We start from the raw sequence: 18,843 nt of genomic DNA on the forward strand, positions 1-18,843 counted from the left end.
GCTGGTCTCCACCTTTGCCAGAGAGCTGTGCAGTTTTTCACCTTTGCAGCTTTCTCTTGCTGTGGAATGAAGTGGGTAGGCTGCAAGGTCTTGTCCAGCTCACGGGACATTGTTAAAGCTTCTGACTTTGGAATAGAGTATTAGAGAGATTTATCAAGAAGTCCTGATATTTTTCATTGATCTTTGGTGAATAAACTATAATAAAAAGATAGAAGACCTTTATAGGTTGTGGAAGTATTTCTGTGCAACATAGAAATTAGGTATTTTTTAAAAACATCCTGCATAATTTGAGGCATGAAGCCCAGCCTTTAGATGGCTCTTCTACATTTGAAATGGAATTTTATTATGCAGCTTTAAGTAACTTGTATTCTTATTGCAAGTGTTTTATGTTTTGACACTGATTTATTATGTTGCTGATCAATTTTAATCAATCATCAGTTCAGCTGACCTAACTAACTGGAATTTGAACTTGTGATTCATTGGCTGTGTGGCTATATTAATCACATATTTGTTTATATTAGAGGATCAGCCAGCTAACATTCCAATAATGTAAAGTCAGGGTGCCTGTTGTTTGTTTCTTTGTTGTTTGGGGGTTTTGTGGGTTTGTGTTTTGTTTTTTGTTTTTTTACTGTTTTTTCACAACTAGGAAAATGAAACATTGGTCAAGAATCAAACCCTCCACAAATAATACCATTATACCGTAAAGTTGGTAATAAAGGCAGATGTTAGTGCTCTGACAGAGGTACACCAGAAATTAGAATCATAGGAATAGGTCAGTGCTACTTGGGTGTATCTTGAAGAAAAACAAATGCAAATATGTGTTTGTCCTGAGCCCTATGGAAGGCTTCAGGAAAAAGAGAGATGTTAAGTTCTTATACGTCAGGTGTCCCTCTCCCCCCAGAAATTGTAACTTGGACTTGAAATAGTTTATATTTAAGAAAAAAAAAAAAAAAGTGAGACAGAAAAAAAGAAATTTATCCTCCCAGCAAAGAATTCTTGCAGAATCATAATTTATGTTAGGACAGTTTCAGCTAAAGCCAGTTGGACTCTAGCCAAACTGAATATATTGTTAAGAGTTGATGGAATCTATCCCCAGAATGTTATTGAAATATTTCTTCTTCTGCTGGCTAAGTGCAGAGGATTTTTCTCTTGCAAGCTAGTAATTTGAGATGATACTGAGAGTTCATTCTGAAGCACCAATTATTTATAGCTTGTGATGTGGATTTCTTTGTTTTGTTGTTAAAAAAGAGAATATGTTCATTTTTGTTTAAACTGGAGCATACTGTTTTAATAGGTCTTTCTTAATTCAGGCTAGAAACATAAAGTATGTTCAGTTTTAGAGAATTGGCAGTTAATACTGTCTGATTTTTTTGAAAGTTACAGACTTTGAAAATACTGACAGGTAGATTTATTTCACTACTTGTATTTGTGGCTGAAATGAATAATTTTATAGTATAGCTTTTTGTGCATCAGTATAAAGTTTAGAACAGGAGAAGACTGAATACTTGCATAAAAACTTTACTGATTTATAAACTAAAAATTAAATAATAAGGTTCACCTCTTCCCTTTGTGTCCCAAAAAATGTTTTGTATTTTTTGCTTTCTCTTTTTAAAAAGACCTCATTTGTTCCTGTGGTGTTGAGGTAGTAAAGTTTTCTTTACTTTGATAGGGGATTTTTTTTTTTTTCTAAAGGCAGCAGAAATCATGTGGGGGGGAAAAACCCCCAATAGTCCTAAATTCTATTTATTGAAAGATTACGAATGTTTTACTACACTAACTTTCTTTTTGGAAAACCTGCTAATTGATATAAATTTAAGAGCTAGTCTCATGTTAGCACAGAACATGACATTAGACTGTCCATAAAATTTCTCCATGGGGTCATCTTAGCTGTGGGCTGTTGGCTGCCCAGTCGTGAAGCATTGGTACAGCAGCAGTTCCTGGTGGGATCACTGACCAGGTAGTGGATGCTGGTAGGTTTAGATTTTCCTGAGAGCCCAGTGTGGTTGGGTTGTTTTAGGAGGCATCAGCCACTGGTGGTGGGCTTTGAAAGATTACAAAACATGTGCATCTCCTTGGTTTTATGTGGTATATCATCTTCATGCACTGAGGAATAAGGAAGGCCTGTCCCACAGGCTGGGGATAGCTATTACGCAGAATCAATGTGAAGTGGCTATCCAAAGGAATTCAGAGGGTTTAGCTGATGAATATGGATCTTTTCCTAGACCTTCAATACACCTAAGAATTTGATAGTGGGAGGGGGAAGAAAACAACTTTCTGTGGAGGCTCTGCATGAAGCAATAAAGAATGGGATGTCATATAAACGACAACAGTTTTCTTTTAAAGAAAACTGAATTCCTTTTACAGGAAAACACCATTCCTGTGTTTTCACCAAAAAAGTGATGAACACTAGAAATCTATACCGTATGTATGTAGAATTGGTAATGGTTAAGAGACACAAATTAATTCATCCCATGGCCACATTCTGCAAAAAAGTAGAATAAAGGAAATTCTCCTCTACATTGAAATCACTGAAAAAGCACTGGATTTCATTTACCAGTCCAAATCAAGTTTGCATGCATAAGTTTTGGATAAGATGTGTGGTCTGTTTTTTGGTTTTCTTTCAACTAATGATACACATTATTCAAAATTCTGAACCAGTAATATAAAGATAAGTTCTGACTACTACTTCATATGATGCCAGATCAGGTGACTCTGAGGAAGAGCTAAAATAAGCATATGGGTCTGTATTGTAAGAATACAGGTCAGGGTTTCTCAGGAGGCATGCTGAATGATACACTTAGTCTTTTACATACATAGATTATTCCTTGTGGTGATTAACATACAGAGTTTAAGTTATAATTGTCTTACATGTTCAACTTTAACTTCAAAATCCAGTGCTTTTCTCCATAATTTCAACAGAGAATGTTATTCTTGTCCTAATTGTTCTTACTGCTTGCCTGTTTACAGGAAAATGGCAGTCTTCATGGAAAAAGCTCAGACCTCTCTACAGACATAGAAAAGTTGAAACCTCAAGAGGTACCACTTATGCTTTTACCTTGTGTGTGATTTTATTTTTTTTTTTTAAATCTGCAGCCTACTACTGGAGTTTTTACAATACAGTGAGAAATTATTTAAGCATTTAAATTGTTGGCCCTGCATTGGCTGGAATTTCCAAAGGCACAGGAAGATAAGCAGTTTTCAATTAAATAGAATTGGAATTTGGTGATAGTTAAGTCCATACTTGTTAAAGGCTAATTAAGTAAGGTAGTGGAAGAATGGCTAAAGGAGATCTCCGTTTCCTGTCCTTTCCGAACTCCTGCCAAAGGTCTGTTCAGGTCAGTATAGATGGTCTGATTGAGTCCTGCAGTGATGCTTAAGGAAGGAGTATAGGGCAAATAATTTTGCCATCTTTACTGTTGCACTCTCCTCTCCTAGCAAAGCCCAGCACTTAGGGGCTTAGGAGATTTCCTGGATAGAGATGACCCTTTGGACATTGTTCTTACAGCTATTGGTGGACTCATTCTCTGAAAGTTTTGCATTTTTCTGACTGATTACAGTTTTGGCAGTAATTGCAAGTGGTTTGTGGCAAAAATATTGATGTTGTTGTCTTAAGTGTTCTGACCATGTTCCTGTGTTCTGAATAGTAATGATTGGTTGTTACTGATGTGTACTGCATAGATCTCGCCCCACCCCACGCCCCAATGTCTTTATTTTATGTGCCACTTGTATGTCTCTCCTCAACCAAATTGAAGAGTTGTTATCTATTGGTCTCTGTTTGTATAGTAACTTCTTCTAACCTGTGGTTAGTTCTTGGTGCCATTCTCTGAATCTTTCTGCTGCTTCTGTATAACTTAAGAGTGAGGGTGATTACGGCTGCATGCACTAGTCAAGATGAGAGTATACCATCAATTTCTATATGGCGTAATGATACTTTGATTCTCTGTGCTTTTCTTGCTCATTACGAAGTCTTACATTTTCTGTCACTGAGCTCTGAAGTGATGTTGTTTCAAAAACTAGAAAAATAATATTTTTTTTACGTTGTACAGTAGTTACCACATTGTTGTGACATTGAGTTATTTTTGAACATGTTTCTTTTGTATTTACACCGAATTTTGTCTGCTGTTTTAGTACCAATTTCATGGAGAGCTTGCTTTGCAACTCTGCACTAACATTTAGTTAGGATTGTTTTTAAATGTTTTTTGTTATCAGTAAACTTTACTGTCTTTGTTCACTCACTCTTTTTGATTTATTCATGGAATTGTTGGAATTGCTGAAGAATGTTGGTCTGAGCCCATTTTTTTGGGGAAAGTGGGGGAAACACATTAGTAACTTGTTTTCATTGTGAAAACTTGGACGTATATTCCTGTGTTTGGGGCGCGATGTTTGTTTATGTATTTTAATCTTTTGATCAAAAATTAATTCACAAAATATTCTTCTCTCATATGCCTTAGCAGTTTAATTTATTTTAGGAGTCTCTGGTAATACCTTTTTAAAAGTTACAATATTCTTATTTCAGTAGTGTTTTGAACTAACATTGAAGGCTGAGAATCACTGCAGGCTTTGAGAAAACCTTATATAAGAGCCTTGTTTTTTTCATTATCTAATAATGTTAAATAGTGTTCTAACACTGAAAGGGCAGTGGGTATTTATATTAGAATTGTGTGTCATGATCTTAAATTGGTGAAAAGGTGCACGTTGAGACATTAGTGACTTCTGTGTGTAAAATCTCTTTTGCATAGGCCAAATGTTTTGTTAGAAAAATGAATAATTTGCAAATGTATCTATTGTGGGGGGAAAAAAAAAGAAGTAGGAAAGCTTTATTTTTTAGAGGAATAATTCTGGAACGGTAATTAGCAAGTTAGTGGAATTCTATGAAGTGCTCACGGTCTCCCTTATTCTTCAAAGATTATACTGAAGTCCATATACAATACTGTGTCAAAATTTTCCATCTCTTGTGGTGCTTGTTTTTCTTCCAACTCTCCAATCTTGCTTTTACTCTATATGTGCAGCAGTGGTGGTTTTTCAGTGAATATCTTCTGGTTAATATATCCAAGTCCGTCCCTTATCTGAGTGATATAGAGCTGGAGATATTTTTGCATGTGTTCATAATCCCTTGTATTAGAAGGGTAGCTGGCTCTTAGTGTGTGTGCAGAGGTCTGTAAAGCTGCTTTTTGAAAGCCTTGCTCTACTGAGCTCTACGAAGCAAATTCTGAGGTACTTGAACCAAGTAGCATGTTTGCTGCACAATAACACTTGAAAGTTTTGTCTTCCTGTTGTGAGATGCTCCTGAACTTTTAGCTTTCCCGCATTAGTTGGGAGTTGTAATTTATACTCATAACCTAGCAACAAATTGGTATAATCATTTTTTTTGGGATAAACGTTATCTTTTAATTAAACCTTTTCTACCATAGTTTTTATTGTGGTGTGGCTAATAATTGCTTATATTATGAAGAATAATGCTCTGTGAGGTTTTCTTTCATTGTTGTGATTTTGTTGTAGCATGTCTTTGCAATAAAAGGACCAAGTTAGGTTTTCATCTGTTTAAATTGCTGTCTCCAAATCAAGCAAATCTAAAAATATTTTTTTATAAGACATATCCTTGCTGGATAGCCTTTTTATATATACACACATAATAATTTTAACTGTTAAAAGTTTAGCATAAATTAGCTGGATGATTTTTCTTCCAAAATCTGAACTGTGGGTGTTTTAAGTATCTTCCAGCATGTATATTGCACTAAAAGCTGTGAGTGTACATTTTGACCTGATTTAACACAGAATCTAGCTTCAGTACTGAGTATGCAGTTTATCCTTTTCATTTATGTAACTCTGCTATATATCTACTGGAAGCCAGAGTTCAACTGATCAAGATACCACTGCTAGATTTAGATGGTTTTGTAGCATCAGTCAACAGGTTATATGCTGTATTGTATGTAAAATGCTCAGACATGAATTGGAACCCAAAATACTATATGCCCAAACTATTCGTCCCCACTCCCCCCCACCATGAGTAGTACTTTTAACTTGCAAAGAAGTCAAAAAAAATAGTAATGAGATAGCAGGTTTTGAAATAGTATTTTATACCTCTTAATCTCAGGTACATAACAAGAAAGGAAGCTGTTAAATAGCAAAACAAGACAAGAGGGACACAGAAATACAGTAAGTGTTATCAAGTCTGTTGTATTTGTGTCCTTTTTGTCCTCTGGTTTTTTTTTTGCGGGGGAGGGATGTTGTTTGGTGGTTCTGCTGGTTATTTGCTTTTCCTGATGTATTCCGTAAGTAAGCAGATGATTCAGTGTGAAATCAAAGCCGAAATTAAATATTCCATATTCAGTGAACAGGACACTTTTGCAAATGCAGCTTACTTTGTAATTTGACTTCTGTGCAGCACTTCTCAAAGCGAGTTCTGATATTTAAGTTCTGAATGCTTTAGTTAGGTTTTTAAGTGTTTAAGCATTTATTATAAGTATGTTGACTATACCTCTATTATTTTATTTCCTGGTTTATAGCTTAGATAAGAGGTAGAAAAATCTGGTTTCAGTCATTTGAGCTATACTGGAGAAGCATTTTTTTTTTGTTTGGTTTTTTGTTTGGTTTGTTTTTATTGCAACTACCTATCATTGAAATTAGCATTGGAATCTGTTCGCAAATTAGTTTTCCATGTGGCCAGGGAATTGTCCCATTACATACCATGTTGATATTTGTCTCACAAGAGTTTAGAGCAGTGTAATTGGCCACTGGGTTTAGCTGTTTAAAAGACAGATTCATCATTCACTAAGTTAACTTCCTTGAAATGGATGTAGAACTGGAGAAAATGGTGATTATTTCAAAATAGGTTCCTTGTTCAATGTGTTATGTCCCCTTTCCCCTCCAAAGCTCTACCAGGTTAAAAATAAATAAACAAACCATGTTTTCAGTTGTTCTCATATTCCATTCCTGCACACATAGTTTTCATCTGTTTCAGCTTGATATGTGGAAATAAGCTAATGAATATTTCTAGAGCTCTGTTACAAAGCATGTAACTTATGGTGACACTTGGAGGGTACATGTGAAAGCTTTTTTGGCTCTTCCCGATAATACCTGAAATCTGGGGTAGCGATACCTGCTTTTTCCCCCCACGGTGTAGCAGGTGACCAAGTAACATAGAAAGTCACATTTCTGTCTTTAGGATATTGTAGTGGAAGGTTGAAACTCGCTGATAGTGGAAGAGAATCAAAATTAAAACTAGGAAGTGTACAGCTCCTTGTTTCTGGTGCAGCTGGGTGATCTCCATCAGCTAACTGCATTCATTCCTCTGTTTACTAAGTATTATATGAGGTTCTTGCACAATAAAGCGAGATGGGGTGGAAGCACTGCTGTTCTCAGCAGGCTGGGAGATGGCATGCATGGAGCCTGCAGAGGGAAGAGGTGTGTGTTTGCCTGGCACATCAGATGGGTCTTCAGCTTGGTCTCTTAGCTTTTGGACTGTAGCAGGCAACTGATAGTAATGTAGATGAAATAGTCTAAGAAGTATGGGGAGTCTCCCATCATCACCTGCCTGCTCTGTTTCCACCTCCCCCTACCCTGGCATTTTTCCTTCTTTAGAAGGTTACAGTAATTTTCTGTTTGACCTGTGACAGACCTGTGTGGTGTCCTTATGGCGGTTGTTGGTAGCGTTACACCAGAGAAAAGCATGCTGCTGGAGGCACTTATTATTGGTTGTGTTAGGAAAGATTTGGTTATTGATGAAGCTACTTTTCATTTCAGTTTTTGATCATAATGTCAGTTGGTTGGATTTTGTTGTTGTTGTTGCATAGGAGGTTTATACGTTGTTCATTAATCATGTTCAGCCACAAACTGATTTACCCTACAATTCCCCATTTTCTCACAGAAAAGTCTGTGCATATCTCTCTGATCCATAGAATTATGAAATAGGGTCAAGTATAGTTGCAGTCGCAACATCTGAACTAACAGTCTATGTATAAATGACTTAAAAGTAAGTTTTCAGACTTAACTTGATTTGTTCTTGTAGAGTTGACTGAAAGTTCTGTATTTTCAGACTTAAAATTATTCAAATTGTATGAAGTACTTTATTTAAAAATGATAGACTGAATTTTTAAAATACAGCCGTGTGAATCTTTGTGCTTCTTTAGTACTTTTTTGGCAGAGGTATACTTGGGAACATATACATTTTGCTGTCTTGCTGTGTCTTTCCTGTTCTTCTCAGGTAAAATAAATTTGGTCACTTCGGAAACAATATTGTTCCTAACTAATAGTTTCCTGCAAGACAGTTAGTGATTTAAATAGAGTTGTACCATGACCTGTGACAATGTAATGTTTCTTGATGTTCGGTTGAGATAAATTAATGGTGCAGTGACCCTCAAGGAGAAAAGGAAGAGTACTCTTCTTTTTAGTTTACCTTCGTATCATATTTGCAAGGTTCTTTCTGATCTGTGTGTTCAATAGACCCAGCCAGATTTTGGCTCCGTAGTCCTTCCTGTAGGAACCATTGACAAACATAAGATTCAATGACTGAAAATAGTCTTTCCAAAACAAAATGGTTGTTTATTTCTGGAAACATACATGATCACATAATCCATAATCTTTTAAATTAGCTAGGACACCTTGGTATGGCTATTGCCCAGAGCCTCTTGTCTAATCTTCAGTCAGTGACTCACCACAAGGTTCCCGAGTGTAGTCAGTGTCTCTGGATCTGTCAGTCTGTCTTGCTGTCTCTGCATCTCTTGTTCTCCACACCCCTCCCCCCTGTGTTTTCCCCCTCTTGTTTGGTTTTAGAATACTCAGATTAGTTTGGAGAGGCCGATAATCCAAAATAAAGTGGATCAGCAGTAGATTCACTGTCGTTCATCTACACGTTAGTCATTTAGATGACTGTTTCCTGATTCATATGATCATAGCTAAATTTAGCTGGGAAGGGACCTCAGCATTCCTGAGTTTTAAACAATTAATATTTGTTAGTGAAGCTCAGCCAAACTATAAAACTCAAGGAATTAGAAGCAGCATTCATTAAATTTAATCTTTTGGTCTGTAGCCACATCAAACTGTGAAGTCAACCCTTCATTTGAGTGGAATTTTAATGTCTTAAGTTTAAAGGTGATAATTGAGCTATAGTGTAAGTTGCTAAAATGCAAATACCCACTTACTGATTGGAAGCTGGGTTATAAGCCACAACTGGGTGTGATTTTGGTCTGTTCACAGGGACTTGTCTACGTAGGAGAGGGATTGGTAAGGAAGGAGAAACAAAGAAGAAAAGTCTGGTTTTTGTAGTTTACTGGACCTGAGCAAATAAAACGCTGTGGAGTAGTTAACTGTACAGAAAGAAGTTATTCCATGAAGTCAGTAAATGCATGAGAAAACTGTGTGCCATGGAGTTACAGCACCTCCTTCATTTTTTCAAATTTTACCCCGCAGTGGAAATAAGATGTTGTGCTTATTTAAAAACAAAACCAAAAAACCCGCAACTTGAGTTAGGGTCAGGAGTACAGTTTTGTTTACGCATGGACAAATCCTGGTGTGACTTCAGAAAATAATTACCAAGGGACAATAGTTTAATGTTTTTGAAGTGGAAGTAAAAGTGAGAGGATGAATCTTACAGAAGTCCTGGAACTAGTGCAATGAGAAGGGCTAGGAACAGTAAGCTGGGGAGGCTTTTTGGCTTATTCTTAGGTGAATTCTGTGACTGACGTTAAACCAAAATGTCAGAACTTTAATATAGTCATTGAAAGACATTGAGTTTTCAGAGGTTTTATTTTGTATAATAGGGCATAGACTCATAGTGTCAGGCCTTCCCTTACAGCTTGGTAGGATAAACATGCCTGGTAAGGAGCGTGTTTTCTGGTTTTTTTCTATTTCTTCTTCTGGGTCTTCTAGAACAATACATTCTGGAAGATAATAAGGCTGTGTTAGCACACCTGTGCATGGAAAATCTTCCTAATACAGATAAAGCCTAAATCACTTGGACACTTGGGGCATCTTACCCAGAAGAGGTGGGAATGAAAGCTGTTGCAACTGTTGAGTTTTTTAATTGACGGACTTAATTTATTGGAATGATTAGAGAACATCACCCTAATCCAAAGAAATACTTGAAAAATGAATAAAATATTAGAGCATTCAGTGTTGAGAGTGCCTTCACTTCACTACTCAGTTAAATTGCAGCTAATTTGTAGTAGTCTTTCAGCTGCATTTCATGACAGGTATTATTAGTAGACAGTGCTTGTTGCTTTTATTTGTAGATGTACATGACTCTTTCTGATCACAAACATGCAGTCAGATTGAAATTCAGGGAGAGGCCTGTTGCAAAATGAATAGTGACAACATTACAAAATGCTGTAAGGGAACAGTTAGCCCCCGTTAGACTTTGATTGGGGCTACAACAATACAGAAAGAAAAGCTTGTCTCCCTTTGAGAAGGTTAAAGCTTGCTTTTGTAGTAGCTATGTAAGAGGTTGGAACAAAGAAGATGGTTTTGAGTTTACAGCCATGGCATCTAATCATATTGAAAACCAGTTTTCTGCCTGTAAACAGAAAATGCCCTGAGCTATCTGCAGTCCCTTTAGAACAGGGTGCTCAGAATAGAAAATAAATTTGTCCAGTAACGCCTATTTTGCAGACTTTTTGCCAGTTACTTGCTAATACTCAAACTGTGCACTCTGATCCTTGCTAATCCATTGGTACATTTGCTGGGGAGCAAAGGTGGCAGAAATGGGGATGTGTACTCAGTATGGAGTGTCTCCTTCCAGCGTTTCTATGTCAAACTTGCCTTGCAGGTAACAGTAGGTAGCAATCCTCCAAAGGGCCTTGGAAGCCCACCTGTGGTCCAAAGAAGGACATAACCAGCCTGTTCCAGTAGAGTCAGGTCAGAGTATGTATCATTGAATAGTTCTTCCCAAGAGGGAGAATAGCTTTTGGCATAGCTAATTAGCTCCTGTTTCTGCTTGGAGCCTGCATCAATCTAGCTATGATCAAATGAGTCGCCTTTCAGGGAGCGGTCCTCAAAATTGCTGTGAACGGAAATTTCCTTCCTTTCTCAGAAAGAAGGAATGAAATTTGGCAGTATATATAATTGAGTCGTCTTTAAAACATAGATTTGAGAAAGGACTCTGATAGAAATGTATATATATCCCCCCACACCTTCTGTTGCTTTTGCCATGAGGGATGAGTTGAGATGCCAGCTGATAGTGTTTTCTCTTTGTTACTCAGTCACACAGGTGGGATGTACCTTTTAGTAAACCACTGTCCTTTACTGGTGTTGCAGGCAGACTTAAGCTCTCAACTGTGTTCTTCTTTAAGCAGTAAACATATGTTGTCAATTTGCACTATCGTATTTGTTAAATACACTTTTTTAAAGCCTTGATTGTATGACTAAAAGCTTCCAGTAGCTTTTCAGAAGCTATTGGAAGCTTCTAAAGTTTTCATCTATGATTGATTACATCTCTTGCCAGTAGAACTTTATGCTGTTTGTTATGTAAGCTAACAATACAGATGTAAAAGCAAGGAATGGTATCAGGAATGCAATTTTATTTGAAGTACAGCTTAAATGTGAAGAATGCTCTGAAATAACTGTGTAATTTAAATCATTGTCCTTAGAGCTCTTCTGATTTTGCTTAATTTGCTTTTGTGAAGTGCAGAAGAAGTTTGTTAAATAAAAACTGCATGTGTTTGTGGTTATTTTGTATTCATTTAGTGTGAGTTATATGTGGGAATCAGCCCAGTGTTTGTAATCCAAACAAAACTCTGTGCTTGAGCTGATAATCCATAACTGATTACTAAAACTGAATAGCTGGTGTCAAGGATGGTGGCCAAGTTAAGACCTCTTTGCGTAGGTCCACTGTAGATGGAAAGCTGAGAGAAGTTACATTTTGTACAAGTGTAAATTCTGTAATGCATGACAAAGAATGTAATGCTAATTTTAGTTAGGAATTGAATTCAAGTACAGAAAAAAACAATTCTATTTAAAGTGCTTGCATATGCCTTGGTAGGTTTCCCCCCCATATAGTAAATGTTCTGTTTTCTGTGGCTTTAGTGTTGTGAAGGACTTCTTGGAGCCTTTTCCAGGTAGATAAAGTAGTTGATTTGTCTAGTGGTGTGGAAATATAACTTTGATGCTGTGGTGATTGGATGCAAGTGCACTCTGGGAAACTGAGAGGGTATATGAAAAGAACATGATGTAAAGGATTATTTGAAGGAATTCTGACGATAGAAGGGAGAACATTATTTTATGAGTAAACTATCCACCCAATTCTCCAATCCCTCTATTTGGGGGGGAATATGCAATATTAACTTGGGGAGGAGCATTATTAATCCTGTGCATTGGGTAGATTGTGTTGCATGATGTGTAACTGTATGAAATGAGTCTTACCCCTGTTAGATTTTCAGTAGTTTTATTATTTACTTTGTAAATAAAGACCTCTTGAAGATTTCAGTTTCTAGGGCTTATCTAGCTACCACTTTCTGAATGTCTGAGATACGGATTCTCTTTTATCACTGATAGTGTCCTTCCTAGTTTCTTTCTTTTAAAAAATAAAATATAGTCAAAGTATTGTGTTAGGGAAAAAGGTTTTAAAAAACCCAGAATAACAAGTACAAGCAGAGAGCCAAATAGGAAGCTACCTATGTAGGAGCTTTATTTTTTTTGGTCTTCCATTTGCAAATTTTTGTTTCTGTATTCAGCAGATCTGATTTCTTTTTTGTTTCATTTCGACATAAAAATAAACCACATGTGGTGACCTTAGCTAGGAGCCACTCCATTTCCTCGGCAGCTGCTGCTGCACGCTGCTTGTCTGACAGACGGGGCTAGGTCATGGTTACCAGAGGACACGCTTGTGGTCATAACCAAGTTGTAAATGTCACTAAGATTGTTCCTGAATGCGTATCACATGTGTATCGCCGATTCTGAAGTAGATAAAGTCAGCCAAAGATGCATTTGGGAGTTGAGACTCCCGGAAGATTACTTTTAAAGCCGAATAGCGGCAAGAGTTGTGACATGCATCCATAAGCAGCAGTAGTGATTTGACAGTTATTTAGCCCTCAGTTACTAGCCCTTTGGTAGAACTGACAGCACGCCTGCAAAGATAGTGAGGCCTGTTTCAGCCCCATTAATGTTGTCTTGAATGTGAGCCTGCGGTCTGAAAAAATGATAAATGTTCAGTGATTGATGATTTTATAGTCCCAGGGCACTTGGGATGGTTTCTGGTAGTTGTGAACAATCCACACCCCCCCCCCCCCCCCCCCCCGCTTAATTAGGCCTGAGCTTTAGGTTTCTCTTTACCAGTTTACCAGACTTAGAGAAGTGAGTAAGTGGGAATTGTAAAATAAGGTTTACATGTTTTTCAAAACTTTGTCTACCAAGGAGGTGCAATTTTGAGTGCGAGGTCTGTCATGTTTTGGTACAGAATAAGTGATTCAGTGCACATCTGATCAGTCTGAATGGCAAATACCATATTCATACCTTTATATGGAAAAGCTGAAAGCATCTTGAAATGTAGAAAAGATAATTTTAAGTAATTGGGGTAATTAAATAATATGCGCATCCTAGGGCCTCTGTGTTTTCTGTCTCTATACCTTTGACGCAAGCTTTCAATCAGCCGGTGTTTCCTGACCTGCATAAGGGTCACTCCAAACCTGCTAAGTTGGCTATACTAATGCTAGAAAAAGCACAAAACAGTGTTTCAGTTTGAGTGCTTGTTTGCGAATCAGGTGACAAAGTTGTTTGTTTAATCGCTATTTGGAAGTAAAGCTTTTGTCAGTGAGCTACACTGTTTAGTAATGTGATAGCGTCAAAATGCTTATTAATCTGTAACATTCATAGCAGGCTGCAAGGGGAAATGGAATTTCTTCTTCTCATTTGCACTAACACTTTTTCCTAATGTCAGTGACTCTTCCTGACCTTCTTACTGTGTTGTTTTATTAATGCAAACAGAAACCTTAGGAAAAAACAACCCAGAAAACAGTTGTTAGTTCTTCAGACTAATTTTACTCTCTCAGTGGTTTGACTCAGCACTAAGAGGATTCAAATATCAAAATATCTCAGTATTATTCAAGTTTTAGAAATACTGTCTGTGAGGACACAGCTTAAGAAATTATGTGGTTTCTTTTTGATGGGCGAGAAAGTAAAATGTGGTCAGGGAGTAATTTCTGGGAGATAGACCCAAAAGCCAAATTTTGTGATTAATGACCAATTGTGACTCTGCACGTTTAATTAGGAAAGTGTCATTACACTCAATTAGCTGGGCTGCCAAATAATCTGTTTAATACTCTGGTCTTTTTTTCTCTAGGGTTTTGCAGACAGTCCTCATTACAGTGATCACTTGAATGACAGTCGATTAGGACCCCATGAAGGATTGTCCCCGACACCTTTCATGAACTCAAATCTGATGGGTAAGTAGGTAATTCTTTACGAGTATCCCCTCAAAGCCTATTTGGTCAGAAAGAGACATTTTTCATTCCCTTGTCTAGGCCTGACATGCCAAGCATCTGGAAGTTGCTCTGTTTCTCATAGCAACAGTGACTTTTCTATTGAGATCTTTTTATCTTGGGCGAATTCCTCATAAAGGCCATTGTCCAGGACTTTTTAGAAGAAGGAATCACCCAGATTTTCTCAAGTTGATCTAGAAAGCTGATATATTTTGATTTTATTTTTACTTTTAAAGCTGAATTTTCCATAACTTTTGCAGAGAAGACACCTATAGCAATTTTTAATTTGTGCATTAAAAAAATAATAATTTTTTAAACACTATTAATTCCTGAACTACCTACCAGTGTACTTCAGGCTTTTCTTTAGTTAATAATTTGATGCTTGCCTCTAATTTTCTAATTTCTTTGGTATGTGTTGTATTAGAAATGTTGTCATTTCTAAGAAATAGATGCAAACTCCTATTTTGCTAGGCAAATGCTACTGCTTCCAGACCTGTTGGTGTCCAACATTTTCTGGTTTTGAAACTGGAAAAACAAGCAAGCAAAATGTGTATTACATTGTGGGCTTAGGTATTGAAAGCTTTTTCTTCACTGCCTGCACTTTTGTGTTACCTGGAACATGTTAATGTATTGATGGCATTGTTCGAAACTCCTCCCTATTCCAGTTTGGAGCATAAAAATGTTGATTTCAAAATATTTATTGTTTGTCAATACATTATCTTGGCTCAATTTTTTTTTCTCGTGTCTTAAATTTAGGGATGACTCTGAGTGTTTGTTCGGAATTTGTATATTTGACGTTGTTGCACTTACATATTCTGTGTCTTGTAGACATGACCTATTTTGTGATCTCAGTATTGTCCTTTTAAGACATAGCCATGGTAATCTAAGTGGATTACCTAAATCCAAATCCTGGTGGTCTGCAATTTCTTTTGGAAATCTTTCTACTTTGCTCAGTCTTTGTTTACAGTTTTAATTTTCTCTGAAACAGAAGCAGACAAAGCACAGCTATTGCTGAAAACAGAATTTCTTTTAAACCTTCATATATGAACCTACAAATATGCAATTTTAAAATGACTGTCTCTGTAGTCTTTGTTTAGAGAGAGTACTTGTCGATTGGTCAACGGTACTTACATCTGAAGACAGTAAAGCTAAAATGTAGTTTCACTTAGTTATTTTGATAAAGCAAAGTAGAGCTTTCTCCCAATACTGTTTCAAATATGTTGTCTTTTTTTAAAATACAGGAGACTAAGACAAGTTACTTTAACGGATTTTCCAGTATTTTGATTGGTAGCATGTATGGAATGGCTCGAGGCTTTGTAGCTGATACTGATTTTATTTTATAAAAATATATAGCCAAGTTTGATTATCTTTTCAAAAATTTGTATTACCAAAGGCAAACTATTTGCTTATGCTTTTATTTTGAGCCATCCAATTTCTAAACAATATATGCCTTTAAATACATGAAGAAAATAATTAGTGCAACTGTATCTTCTTAGTTTTTCAGTTTTATTGAAGAGATGGCTAGGTGATTCCATTAGATGTAATAGAATTACATCATTAATATAGATTTGGGAAGTCTCCGTTGAGATTGTTTTGTAGAAAGAATAATGAATTGCAAGATGTGTGTGTGTCAGTCACCCAAAGCAACTCTGAACTGAAATAGTTTTGTATTGCTTTATGACTAACAGTTCTTAGGGATTTTATATTGCTGGAGCAATAGTACTTCATCTCCTTTCATATACAGCAAAGAACTATAGAAAGCTTTCAGTATGTATCTCTAGGAAATGTATACATCAAAATGCTCTAAGTATGCTTTAAAAAGTATTCCACCTGTGGTTTTTGGCTTGTCATGACAAAAAATTACATTCATTTTACTTATGTTACAGTATAAGATGCAGCTTTGTATATCATATTTTCACATTGTGAATTTTTGCAGCGTATCTTAAGTTGATGCTGAAAGTTTGGAGAGAGGAATGATAAAAACTGCATAAAAACGCTGAGGAGTAGGAGTTTCCTATGTAGTACTACTATCTGTGTTTATGGTTTTTCATGTATTATTGAAAAGAAAAATAAGATTTCTTCTTTAGATTTTTAGACCAAAAAAAGTTACACGGTTTGTTAATAGTAAATTATGGATATGTTCCTATAAACAGAATGTAAACATCTATTTTATTAGTCACTGTAGATTAATGCATTGATTGATTATTCTGTGATCTTCAGGGGTTAAAAGGAGATGGAGGCTAAGAACATGAACTTGATGAGCTTATAGGAAATATCTCACTAGGCTAATAGGAGTGATGGAGCGTCTGGAGTTCCATGCTGAAGATGTAAGAAACACATCCCTTCCCAACATTTTATCATGACTGAAATACGTCTGTGAAATAGTTAAAAACTATTAAAAAAAAAAAAAAAAAAAAAAAAAGAAAAAAAGAACAACAACATATTTCACCATTGCTGTCAACACTTAAGAGCACCATTAAAAGAAAGAATTGTGTGTCAAGGGGATGTTGTTATTTTGTGTATTATGTTCAGCCGTAAGCATATTTGCCTGAAGAGATAGCGGATTATAAAGTGCCACTGTCTTTCATGATGGAGCTCTCAAACATTTTAATGATCTTGTACATTGCAAAAGAGAGAAATTTCGTCTAACAAGAGTTGATAATGATTCAATAATGAACAATTTGCCACAGAAAGATGCATTTCCATATTCATTTAGATATTTTTTGAAGTGTTTTGCAGAGGAAGTAAAGCTATTATGTTGGATTGGTTAGTGTTCTTCACTAACGAATTCCAGAATTATCCTGTTGATTTGTTAGTTTAAAAAAAGAAGGGCCGTTGCTTGTATTTTAAGTAGAGCCACTGAATCCTCTTGGCACCAGCATAGTCTGTTGGTATCCATAGAGATATGTAGAAAATCAGGCTAAGATATATTGGTGGTATTGTAGCTCCATTTAGACTTGATAATCTTTGCTTATTCAACACTTTCTGTTTTAATTACATTCTAGAAAACTATTCACAAGGATATGGGATTCTTTTCTCTGTAATTATGCTGCCTTTTAGTACTCTGCACTTGCAAGTAGAGGTCAGTTTTTGCTAGGACACTTCAAGCATGTGGTATTGTATCTTCTGTTGTACTGTTCCCTGGACTTTATTCTATTGAGCTTTTCTACTTCTGCTTACCAGGAAGAAAGCAAGCAGATCATTCTGAACATAGCTTAAGGGGTTTTTTGTTGGTCTGTCTTGAAAATTTGAAGTGGGTGACTTCATTTGTGTGTCTGTCTTTCCACAAGAGGTAGAAAGGATAAAGGCAAAACTTTTGTGCTCCATGTTCATCGTCTGTGTGCTACGCAGTGCCACAACCTCGTACATGATAAAAAGTCATTAAAAAATTCAGTTGAGATGGTGGTTGCCATGTTGAAATTGGTCCCTTGAAGTAGAAAGAGAGATCATTCTTCCAAGTTTTCTTTCCAAGTATACTTGCTTGTTTTCTCATTATTTAACTAGCTGCTTTACAGTTTAATAGGGTTAAATTTTAGAGCTCTGGGTGTTCCTCAGCTACCTACAGGGTTTGAAGACCTGTCAACCAAGATAACTGGAAACTGCCATAATCAGAAACTCTGAATGTGTGGGAATGGAGGATTTTAGATCATTTGCATCTTCCTGCCCTCCCTTACTCACTGGCTCTAGTAGACCAGCTGCAGGGTTGTAGTTACTAGTTTATTTCATATCATCTGTTGATGTTGTAACACTCACCTCAGTATCCTAGTGAAGTGGCAACTGTGCTCCTCTTCCTAACAACTGACTTCTGCTTCATGCTAGGTATGGCCATTGTATTTTCTTATGACCAGCATTCAGAGTATGGGGGACCTCACAATGCAGGGAAGTCAAGATACACATCAGTCAGGATTTACAAGGGAGGGAATAGAAGCTTGTTACAGTAATTAGAGCTATAGATGATTCAGACTGTTAATCAAAATGTACTGTGAATATAAAGGGTAAGCCTGATACTTGTCCTGATTGAAATAAATAGGTGGAAGAACCAAACATAGTACTCTAACAGAAGCAGAGTAATACGTATTGGGGTTTTTTGCAGTGTGCTTCCTTCAATGTTGGTTGTACTTGATGTGCTTGAATCACTTGAGTGGTTTGTCATCAGGCTTCACAAAACAGGGTTTGCAAGTAAATTACATATACACCATTTATTTTATCCTCCATTAGTGTTTAACTGTCTTGCACCAGTGTAGCAGGTGGTTAATAGGTATATGCTGGGTAGAAACTGCCGCGTGGAGCGAAGGGAGGCAGGAGCAGAGAGGTGCTTGATGGGTTGAAGCCAAATTCCATGAATTTTCAAAGGTAGTCTTCCGAGTTACTGAGAAGCTAAAGACTCATTTTTGTGGATTAATCATATAAATGAGTGATCAATATCTGGATTGGG

At 36.6% G+C, this 18,843-nt stretch overlaps 1 protein-coding gene across 8 annotated transcripts in view; it reads left to right on the forward strand.

Annotated features, from left to right (window-relative positions):
- The window catches only part of TCF12 (transcription factor 12), a 174,093-nt gene that overhangs the window by 48,753 nt on the left and 106,497 nt on the right, over positions 1–18,843 (forward strand). For all 8 annotated transcript variants that reach the window (XM_074837132.1, XM_074837135.1, XM_074837134.1 and 5 more), the window contains 2 exons: positions 2,968–3,036; positions 14,270–14,372. In XM_074837132.1, coding sequence (XP_074693233.1) covers positions 2,968–3,036; positions 14,270–14,372 — 172 coding nt within the window. The remainder of the gene's footprint in view (positions 1–2,967; positions 3,037–14,269; positions 14,373–18,843) is intronic.

Source organism: Strix aluco, chromosome 12 (genome assembly GCF_031877795.1).
Source record: "Strix aluco isolate bStrAlu1 chromosome 12, bStrAlu1.hap1, whole genome shotgun sequence".
Classification (NCBI taxonomy): Eukaryota; Metazoa; Chordata; class Aves; order Strigiformes; family Strigidae; genus Strix; species Strix aluco.